General features: G+C 51.3%; 1 protein-coding gene across 4 annotated transcripts in view; it reads left to right on the top strand.

The window, feature by feature from the left end:
• Positions 1 to 11,272, top strand: part of IFT122 (intraflagellar transport 122) — a 68,930-nt gene that overhangs the window by 9,865 nt on the left and 47,793 nt on the right. For 2 of the 4 annotated variants that reach the window (XM_005223076.5, XM_024982901.2), the window contains exons 4-8: positions 3,569 to 3,647; positions 5,415 to 5,491; positions 8,116 to 8,182; positions 9,366 to 9,512; positions 10,590 to 10,766. In XM_005223076.5, coding sequence (XP_005223133.2) covers positions 3,569 to 3,647; positions 5,415 to 5,491; positions 8,116 to 8,182; positions 9,366 to 9,512; positions 10,590 to 10,766 — 547 coding nt within the window. 4 annotated transcript variants of the gene reach the window in all.

The following is an 11,272-nucleotide window of genomic DNA, read 5'->3' as shown; positions in this document are numbered from 1 at the left end:
ACTGTTGCTGAGTCATGAGGGGAGAGAGGACCCCAAGGCTGAGGGGCAGTGGAGAGGGAGGTTCTAGTGGAGTTGAAAGGTCATTGGAGTTAGGGCACCAGGTGGCGTGAGGAAGAAGAGAGATGGTTGTCACACCAGCTGCATGAAACTGATGTTGAGAGTTAAAGTAAATCCGTGCTTCCCATAGCTGAGTGTCTGTGGGAGGAACATGGGCTTTGGGATAAGACAGTTCCAACCCCAAAAGCTCTGTGAGTCGGAGGTGGTGGTTGACTCTGAGTCTCGACTTCCTCCTGTGTCATGTGGCCCTAGGATTAGAGATGGGCCTCTGTGACCACTGCTGGGAAGGTGCCAGACCAGGGGCACAGGGTGCGGATGGACCACGGAGATCACTCAGGCTCCAGGGTTTTCACTTCCTTCAGATGATGGGCCCCTTTGAGAATCTGATGAAAGCTACAGACCCCTCTCAGAAATGCATCCGCTGCGTGTGTACGTGCAATTCCACGCACCCAGTGTTAGCCTGACCTAGTCCATTCTCTTCACCTTAGACCTCCACAGTGGCCGAGAGAAGTCACTCGAGTTTCTGTCACATGACAGCAAGTCAGTGGCAGAGACGGTGCTGGTTCTTGCCTGATAGTCAGGTGTGCTGTCCCATGTCGTCCTGTTTTTTTTATGTGCCTATTCGAGTTCAAGTTCTCAGTAACACCAGGGGGCGACCTGTGAGGTCTCAGAATTCATAAGTCTAGGGCCTCAGCCTGCGGCACCGTGACGGCCCTTGGGGCTGTCAGAGCAAGCTCTGCGGTCAGGGGCGTTTCTCAGCGTTTTGCAAAGTCCTGCCACACTGTCATCTCACTTGGCCTCCCAGTAGCCTCTGCAGTGGGTAGGGAAGGGGTGAGAAAATAGGCTTGGAGCCCATTCCAGTGTTCTTGCCTGGAGAAGCCCGTGGACAGAGGAGCCTGGCAGGCTCCACAGGATCACAGAGAGTCAGACACGACTGAAGCGACTTAGCATGTTACAGCAGACTTGGCAGAGCAGGCCTGACGTGGGTCCTCTGACTGCAGAGCCCGCATTCTTCCCAGTGCCTTATGCCGCCCCTCGTAACACCCGAGTAGTGATGACAAAGTCCCTCCCCACTGGATCTAGAAGTAAGGATACACCGAATTATGGTTTTGCTGTTTAAAACATGATGACTTTGCTTGTTTCTGATTTCTCCCTTAAGTTTACTAAATAATAAGCAGCCATGACACAGAGGTGTGTAAGAACTAGTTTTTTTCCTTCAAGGAAAGCGATACAAGATGATGTGAGGAGATAATAGTGATAATGGTAGCTGATCTTGTTCAGCGTCGATCCCAGGCCAGCTCAGTTCAGTTCAGTCAATCAGTCGTGTCCGACTCGTTTCGACCCCATGAATCGCAGCACGCCAGGCCTCCCTGTCCATCACCAACTCCCGGAGTTCACTCAGACTCATGTCCATCGAGTCAGTGATGCCATCCAGCCATCTCATCCTCTGTCGTCCCCTTTTCCTCCTGCCCTCAATCCCTCCCAGCATCAGGGTCTTTTCCAATGAGTCAACTTTTCACATGAGGTGGCCAAAGTACTGGAGCTTCAGCTTCAACATCAGTCCTTCCAAAGAAATCCCAGGGCTGATCTCCTTCGGAATGGACTGGTTGGATCTCCTTGCAGTCCAAGGGACTCTCAAGAGTCTTTTCCAACACCACAGTTCAAAAGCATCAATTCTTCAGTGCTCAGCTTTCTTCATAGTAAAACTCTCACATCCATACATGACCACTGGAAAAACCATAGCCTTGACTAGACGAACCTTTGTTGGCAAAGTAATGTCTCTGCTTTTGAATATGCTATCTAGGTTGGTCATAACTTTCCTTCCAAGGAGTAAGCGTCTTTTAATTTCATGGCTACAGTCACCATCTGCAGGAATTTTGGAGCCCAAAAAAATAAAGTCTGACACTGTTTCCACTGTTTCCCCATCTATTTCCCATGAAGTGGTGGGACCAGATGCCATGATCTTTGTTTTCTGAATGTTGGGTTTTAAGCCAACTTTTTCACTCTCCTCTTTCACTTTCATCAAGAGGCTTTTTAGTTCCTCTTCACTTTCTGCCGTAAGGGTGGTGTCATCTGCATATCTGAGGTTATTGGTATTTCTCCCGGCAATCTTGATTCCCGCTTGTGCTTCTTCCAGCCCAGAATTTCTCATGATGTACTCTGCATATAAGTTAAACAAGCAGGGTGACAATATACAGCCTTGATGTACTCCTTTTCCTATTTGGAACCAGTCTGTTGTTCCATGTCCAGTTCTAACTGTTGCTTCCTGACCTGCATACAGATTTCTCAAGAGGCAGGTCAGGTGGTCTGGTATTTCCATCTCTTTCAGAAGGCCAGTCCTAAGCACTGTAATCTCATTGCATCCTCACAACAGCCGAGAGGTAAACACTGTTGTTGCTTCCGCTTTTCCGATGAGGAAATGAGGGCCTGGGGATGCTCAGTGGCTCCTGGCGCTCCCGCAGCTGGCAGGTGACGTCACGGGGAATTCCCGCTCAGACTGAGCCTGGAGCCCACTCTCTCCCTGCCCTGCTGCCTGCCGGGGTAGGGGAGCAGTGACAGGAAGAAGAAACAAGAGCAGCTCTTCTGGCTTAGTGTTTGCAGCGGTGCCACCCAGCCAAAGCAGTGTGAGAATGAAAGCCTAACCTGGCCTCATTTGCTTGAAGCCTTTCCTTGGGACAGAGAGCTGGGTCTTAATGTGGCCCCGAAGCCCCAAGAGATCCCGCCACCACCCACCTCGCCCTTTGCCAGTGATGTTCCAGGCTGGCTGCTCTCAGCCCTCCAGATGTGCACTGTTTTCCTGCCTCAGGGCCTTTGCACATCTGTTCGACCCATGTGGATGGGCCTTTCTGCTCTCTTTGCACCTGGCTAAGCTTGGCTCAACCTTCAGGTCTTTTTTCTTTGTTTTTCCTAATAATTCTGTTTATTTATTTTTGCCTTTGTTGCCCTGTAGGCTTAGTTGCGCTGTGGCATGTGAGATCTTCCCAGATCAGGGATTGAACCCGTGTCTCCTGCATTGCAGGCAGATTCTTATTCAGTGAACCATCAGGGAAGCCCTCAGCCTTCAGGTCTTAATGAATGATCCCGTTCTCAGAGAAACCTCCATCACCGAAATGAGGTCCGCATGTATTCTCTTTCATAGAGCTGCTTTTTTTTTTCTCTCCACATTGTGTTTGAATTGGATTAATTTAATTTAATGCCTGCTTTACCCACCAGACAAACTCTGTGAAGGTAGGGATCACATATGCTTTAATCATGACTTAATCCTGAACATAGGACGTGATGCTGGCTTGCAACAGGCCCTCCATACATCTCCATGAGTTTCAGACAAAACTGGAAATGAGCTCAAATTTCCTGACTCCAAAGTGCTGCCACCCAGCACTGATAAGAAGGGTTGCAGAAGCAACTGATACTTCCTAGGGACCTGAAAGAAGCAGCTTTCTAAGAAATACTGTTTGCAAAATGCCGGCCTAAAGACAAGTGAAATTTATTTTCTTTTTAAAAACACTTTCAGGCAAACGCTTTGCTTCTGGATCAGCTGACAAAAGTGTAATAATCTGGACGTCAAAACTGGAAGGCATTCTGAAGTACACGTGAGTGATCGTTTATGCGCACGGTATTATTAGTTGGCCTCTCACTGAGGGACTGAGCACAAGCCCCTTAGAAAAGAAGTCAGGAAGGACTTTTTTCCGTGTGACTGAAGTTCAGTTGTAGGGCTGTGTGCTGAGAAGGTCAGGGAGTGAGTGAGTGAGGGAGCAGTCTGGAGCTCTGCTGGCTCGGCCGGCGCTGGCTGGTGTTTGTGTGTAGCTCAGTTTAGTTTGTCTGATGTCACACGTTCTACCCCACCCCCACCCCCCCCTCCAGTGTCCCCACCTCCAAGAGCCTCACATCCACCCGGGGTGGCCAGCCCGAAACCTGGGCTCCGTGTGCTCCAGGCCCCTCTCCGTGCCAAGGCTCTGCTCATCCCCCGCAGGTCTCAGACGTGGCTTCTTCTGAGAAGCCTCCCTGCCCCTTTAGCCTCGGTCGGGTCTCCTTCATGGCGTTTCTCACAGCTGTACTTTTATTTTGGGGGTGCTGTGTGGCATGCGGGATCTTAGTTCCCCAACCAGGGATCCAACCCGTGCCCCCTGCAGTGGAAGCGTGGAGTCCTAACCACTGTACCGCCAGGGAAGTCCCTTATGGCTGTAGTTTTACATTCACTCTGATGGCTGATAGATTCCTCCCTTCATCCTGGAAGCTCCGTGGGGGCAGACACTGCCTGTGTTTTGCTCACCGTGTGTCTCTGGTGCCTGGCGCCTTGCCCGGCCCATTGTAGGTACTCAACAAATGATGGTTTTCTTTTGAACTGTGGTGAAATACACATAGCATGCAATTTGCCATCCTGAGCATTTTTAAGTGTGCAGGCCAGTAGTACATCCATGTTGCTGTGCAGCGAGCCTCCGGGCCTCTCTTCATCTCGCAAAACTGAAACTCCTCACCTAAAAACAACCACCTCCAGCCCCCTCCCCAGCCCTAGGCACCACAGTTCTACTCTCTATGAATTTGACTTCTCTGGGTGCCTCATATACGTGGAGTCCTACAGTACTTGTTCCTTTGTGACTGGTTCATTTCACTGAGCATAACGTCCTCAGGGTTTATCTGTGTTGTAGCATGTGTCAGAATTCCCGTACGTTTTAATGCTGAATGACATCCTAGTGTATCTACAGACCATATTTTGTTTATCCATTCATCTGTTGCTGATGGGCCTTTGGGTTGCTTCCACCTCTTTGCTGGTTGGAATGATGCTGCTGTGAACACGTGTGTACAGATCAACATTTGCATGAATGAATAAATGAATGAAGGAGGTCACAAGTGAAGTGTGGCTCACACGTGGGGTAAACCTGAAGCTGAGGTGCCACACGTGGGACGCGACTCCCTCAGCCTTCACGGTCGTCTCAGATGTTTCCAGGTCTTGGTCTATAATAGTGTCTTCGTTGTACCTCCCTCCTGTGCGAATGAATGTATTTCCAGGCCTCCACAAAGCATAAGAGGAATGGCCATTAATACGGCGCTTCCAGTGCGCCTGTCTGGGTGCTTTCCATCATCCTCTTACCAGCTGCCACATCAGAGCTGTGCAGTGCGTTTATCTTGGAGGAGGTGGCCAGTCTGGTGGGTGGGTAACATGTAGAGAGGAAAATGGTGGCTGAGAGGCAAGCCAGGAGGCGGGCGTTCACCCCTGTGCTTTTCACTGGTCACTTGCAGCAGAGCTCATGGTGCGGATTAGAGAGGCTGTCTGTGGGCCCGTCATTGCAGGCTTCTGCTGGAGCCACTGAAGTGTTTGTGGTCTGCCGTGTAATCATCTCCAGTTGTTTACTTCCCAGGCACAATGACTCCATCCAGTGTGTCTCCTACAACCCCATCACCCACCAGCTGGCATCCTGTTCCTCCAGCGACATCGGTAGGTTTGGGTTCCCAGCGTCTCGTCCTGGAATGACTGGAAATTGGCAAAAAGTGCTGAAATCCATCCAGAATGTGGTGACGAGTCAGTGCGCCTTCTTCTCCCTTCACTGGCTGAGGGGAGGCTGAGAATTGTCCTTTAAATTGTGTAGGAACCAAGGGAGTGAATGAGGCCATTGAGTCTGGTCAGAAATGGGTGGGTAAGACGGCGATTTGGGAGAAGGCCCTGGGAAGGGAGGTGGGGAGAGGAACGGGAGAGCCCCGGCGTGACTGGCGTTGCTGCCTCTGAGAGGGGACAGTCCCGTTGTCCCCACCTCCGTGTCCCCCAGCACCCGTGTGCAGCGTATCCCCTTTACTCATTCTGTGGTTGTGGCTGTCCTCCCCAAGGAGCACACCCGCCCCACACACGCACTGGTGGGATCCCGGCACAGAGCGGAGGCCAGGAGAGTGGGTGGAGGCCTGCAGGCTCCCTGTTCAAGGTCCAGACTGGCTTTCACTTCATTGGTTCTGTTTTCCTTGCTGGGAGATAGTGGGTACGCAGAGCAGAACTCGAGATCTGACTCCTCTGTTTTCCTCCCCGGCCTAAAGTGAACGCGTTCCTTCTGTCCACTGATAGCGTTCAGAGGTTCAAAACAGAGGATGTGATTGAAAGCATGTTGTGTACATAAAAGGGGAAGGGACTGTCAGTGATGAAAAATTTAGCATTTTCTCCATGTGAGGCACTGGTCTGGGTGCTTACTTTTGGAGTGAAAAAGACAAAGTAGAAATGCTGCCCTCAAAGAGCTTGTGGCCGGGGGCAGGTAGGGAGGTCGAATTTGTAAAAGTGCTCTGAGAAGTAATGATTTTGTTGAGCGTTTGTGATGTGGTGGGCGCTGTGTGTGTGTGTGTGTGTGTGTGTGTGTGTGCGCGTGCGCGCGCTCAGTCACTAAGTCATGTCTGACTCTCTGCCACCGCATGGACTGTAGCCCGCCAGGCTCCTCTGTCCATGGGATTGTCCAGGCAAGAAAACGGAAGTGGGTTGCCTTTTCCTCCTCCAGGGGATCTTCCTGACCCAGGGATCAAACCTGTATCTCTTACATCTCCAGCATTGGCAGGCAGATTCTTTACTACCAAGCCTCCAGGAAATGCTGGTAGGCACTGTGCCAAGGGTTGAATGAATTCCTGGGTGAGCTCTGTGACAACCGTGGAGGTCAGGTAGCAGTCTCAGCCTTGCTGTGCCAATGAAACAGAACTGGGGCTCAGAGTGGTCCAGTGATGTGCCTGAGGTCGCCCCACGGGTAAGGGATGGACCCAGGCCACGCGATTGCATCGAGTGCCTGCTCTGGACAGCACTCCCAAGAGGCCCCTGAGGGTGCGGTGGAGGGGAGACGGCTCGAGCACAGGCGGAAATGCTGGAGGAGGCCTTCCAGTGCCAGAGACGGGGGAGGCAAATTGTTGGATGTTGCATCTTGCTCTGCAAATGTATTTCTGCCCTAGATTTTCCTTCTTGGCCATGCTTCGTGGCCCAGACCCAGAGCAGAATTTGGTGTTGTTGCCCAGACATAGACCTGTTGTGCAGCACTGCGTCAGTGGCAGGAGGGAGCAAGTCAAAGGCGACCAGTATGCTGGGGACAGGGCATGGCCCAGAAAGGCTGGGGAGTGGAGGCTGGATTTTCAGGAGGCATCTTTCATTACTTTGACCACTAAGTTGTATCCTGGTTATAGTGTAATAATTATGAAAGTTGCATTCCTTTGAGTTAAACCCCTGAAAGGTTGGCTAGAAATTCACCAATGTATCTTCCTCTCCTTTTTTCTTTTGAAGTAGTTATAGATTCACAATAAGCTGCAGTAGTTATAGATTCACAGAGAGTTGCAGAGATAGTAGAGAGGTCTCAGGTACCCTTCCTCCTCTCTCCCCGGTGGATACGCCTCACGTAACTGTCGCACACGATCACGACCAGGAGACTGGCCTGGCACAGTGCGTGTGTATAGCTGTGTTGTGTCGTCACCTGCGTTGATGACCATCGCTGCAGATACTCCTTTATCATCACCTCCCCCACCTCCTGGGGGCTTCCCAGGTGGCGCTCGTGGTAAAGAACCCGCCTGCCAATGCAGGAGACGTAGGAGACTCCAGTTCAGTCCCTGGGGTAGGCAGATCCCCTGGAGGAGGAAATGGCACTCCTGTATTCTTGCCTGGAAAATTCCATGGATAGAGGAGCCTGGTGGGCTGCAATCCAGGGGGTCGCAGAGAGTCGAACATAACTGAGTGACTAACACTTTCTTTCCCCCATCTCCTATTATAGCTAACTCCTTGTGCCTGGTAACCATTACTCTGTTCTCCATCTCTATATAAGATGGGCTCATACAGCATATGACCTTTTGAGACTGACTTTTTAAACTCCGCATGAAACCCTGGAGATCCATATGAGTTGTAGCGTGTGTCAATAGCTTGTTCCTCTTTGTTGCTGAGTAATATTCCAACCACTGATGCAATGGACATGAACTTGGGCAAAGTTTGGGAGATGGTGAGGGACAGGGAGGCCTGGCCTGCTGGAGTCTGTGGGGTCACAAAGAATCGGACACGACTTAGTGACTGAACAACAACAATAGTCCAACCAGTCTCTCTCATATTATTTTGCATTGAAGGCTTATGGTCTCCTGAGCAGAAGTCTGTCTCTAAGCACAAATCCAGCAGCAAGATAACCTGCTGCAGGTAAGTTAAGGGGCAGCTCTGAGGGTGGTTTTCTGTCCCCCTGCTCTTCAAACAGACTCAGAATGTGGTTAGTTCACACAGTAGAGAAGGGCGTATGCTTCCTAGTTGGTCTGGCCCCCATGTTTCCTCTTTTCTTCTCTCGTGGTCTCTTTGATGGGAAGAACCCATGTCTTTGATCGTGGAGCGAAAGGGCACTGCAGGTGGCTTTTGGGCAGCTGTCTAGCAGCCCGCGTCCCAGCCTCAGGCTGCGCTCGGGGCAGACTCGGGATGTGAAGCCGGCCTTGTCCAGGTGGCACAGCTGGAGGAAGCACAGGCTTTGATGTTAGATCTGGGTTCAGATCCAGGTTCAGCAGCTCTGACAGGCTCTGTGACCTCAGGAGGTTCCTAGTGTGACAAATGGGGATTAAGATGCTAAAAAGAAAAGAAACTATACTAAAAAGAAATCTGATGTTTGCAGTAACATGTAATACTTCAATATATGGAGTCATTCACTCACAGTTTTAATTTTAAGCTACAATAAGTGCTTTTTCCAAGCATCAGAATATTCTCATTTTAGAACAGAGTGGAGGCTTTTAATGAAGGAAAAGAATCAATTGTTTGTAAAACATAGAAAAATGACAAATATATTTCCATTTTGTATGTAGGGAAAAAAAAAAGATGCTGTCTTGATGGGGCTGTTGTGAAATGCACACAAGGTAGTGAGTTGAAAGCAAGCAGCTCCTGCAGATGGTAGACGCTCTCAAAGGGTGGCTGTGCTTGCCGAGCAGCTTCTCAGCGCAGCCTCCCTTTCGTTCAGCAGCTGGTAGGCACCTGCTCGGGAGACTGGCAGTGACCGAGATGCAGGTCCTGTGTTCAGGGGGCTCTGGGGGTGGGAGGAGGCTGACATGGAGAGCAGGGAGTAGGGCGGCCCTGCCAGTGGTGCAAGCAGAGCTCAGAGCCCTTGTGGCGCTGCCAATAGAGACCGTGGGTGCCGAGAGGAAGGTGTACCCCCCTTCACGTCTCGCCCTCCACTCCGGGAAGCAGTGGGACCCCCAGTGTAGCCCTGTGATTTTTGCATCAGGGCCCAGGTGCGCGTGGCCGTTGCTGCCTCATCAGGCCATCTGAAGCAGGGCCCCACCCTCACAGCGTTTACCTGCTGTGTTCCCTTTCCCCTCCCCACGCCCTCTGGCGGTTGTCTGAACAGCTGGACAAATGACGGGCAGTACCTGGCTCTGGGGATGTTCAACGGGGTCGTCAGCATCCGCAACAAGAACGGCGAGGAGAAGGTGAAGATCGAGCGGCCGGGGGGCTCCCTCTCCCCTATCTGGTCCATCAGCTGGAACCCATCCAGGTGACTGCACCGCCGCCCTCCTCCACTCCTCCTCTGTCAGGAGCTCTAGGAAGCCCTTCCTCAGGTGCTGGGTTCTTTCTGTCCTCACGAAGGCTCCCTGATTCAAGGCTTCTCACCCCATGTGACTGATCCGTTTTGGAACCTGTTCCCGTTTCAATGGAATTTTTAAAGAGCCCATCTTGAGTTTTGGAATGCATCCCAGAAATGTAGCTGAGCAGATGAGCCATCTAGGCCAGCCCAGAGTGTGTGTGTGTGTGTGTGTGTGTGTGTGTGCGTGCGTGTATGTGTGCGCACGCGCGTGTGTGTGTATGTGCGTGTGTGACAGAGAGAGTGTGTATGCATGTGACATAGGAGAGCCACTTCCTTATGAATCAGTAGCTCACCTCTGTGCCGTGGCTTTATTTTGGTCTTTTCCCCTTTTCAGTTCTTCCCTCCAAGTCTGAACAGAATATAGGCTTTTTCATGAGCCCTTTTTGCTGCCCTTGGCCCCCAAAACATCAGTATTAAGTATAAATATCCCCAAAGCCTATAGTTCCACAAACAATTGGCATCTACCTTCTCCAGCCTTACGCACATTTTCTTTACTGTGCTGATGTGACTTTGATGGGGCGCTAATAGCTTTAGATCTCCTTGTGTAATCCTGTAACATTATTAAGCCACCACCATTCCCCATAGAGTCCTCTGAAGGTAAAGGACTTAATTGTTTACCAACCCAATGTCATTTTAAAGGTGGGACCTACTTGATTTAGAAGTCTGTTTAATCTCACGGCCTTTCTGACATCAGATGATTACGCTTCTTCTTGAATACTTTGGTCCATCCCAGGGCTGTGGCATGCATGTCTGATGCCTTCAGAGCCCATTAGCCTACCCCAGAGTTCCTGCTGTTTGCTTTTTGCGGCCACAGATGATTCTGTGGCTTCGGGGGCCCATTTTTAATTCATGAGATGCAGGATGCCTGGTCTGCCTGGTTGCTGTCCTCTTCCGGGCAAGGGGCAGGGGCTCCTTGACAGGTCTTGAAATTAATAACCCTAGTGCAGTTGTAGGCAATGCGACTGAACAACCCCTTACCGTCTGCAGCCGATGGGAGAATTTCTGGATGAACATAGAGATCGAGGATTCCGAGGAAGCCATTGTCAGCAGATACTTTCAGGATATCCCTTCCACTCTGAAGTCCGCAGTGTACAGTAGTCAGGGTAGTGAGGCAGAGGAGGACGAGCCCGAGGAAGAGGACAACGGTGCCGGGGACGACAGCCTGTGAGTGTGTCCCGGGGGCCGGAGCCCTCCCCGCAGGGCCCGCCCGCCTGGACCTGCCGGGCAGCACTGCCCTGGCGCTGCCCCCCAAAGACCAAGGGTGTTGCTGCTGCAGGCTCCTCCCCCCTGGGGGAGCGCCCTGAAGCTTGTGTGTGGGTTATAAGACTCTTCTAGAGAAACTCTGGAAAACACTGAAGAGTCCAAAGGAGAAAGTTCAACTTTTCTGAAAGACCCCATCCCCAGAGGAAACCACTGTTCGCATCTTAAGTGTATTTCCCCCAGTCTTGTAGTGCGTTCGAACAATGAACCAAACCATATGCTACTCCCTTTTGTCCACTTAGCATCGTAGAGTGAACTCGTTACAGTGGCATCTAGGGGTCCTTTGAAAAACATGACGTCGAGCGCCTGCCTGTGTGCCCTGGCCTGGCCGCAGCGTAGTTCATCAGACACCTCCCCTCTTACCGGACTCCTCTCTCAGCTTGCTCCCACACCGCACTTCACCTTGCATC

Source organism: Bos taurus, chromosome 22 (assembly GCF_002263795.3).
Source record: "Bos taurus isolate L1 Dominette 01449 registration number 42190680 breed Hereford chromosome 22, ARS-UCD2.0, whole genome shotgun sequence".
Taxonomy (NCBI): domain Eukaryota; kingdom Metazoa; phylum Chordata; class Mammalia; order Artiodactyla; family Bovidae; genus Bos; species Bos taurus.
Note: the sequence above shows the minus strand (reverse complement) of the source record. Positions and strands in the feature narration are given on the sequence as shown.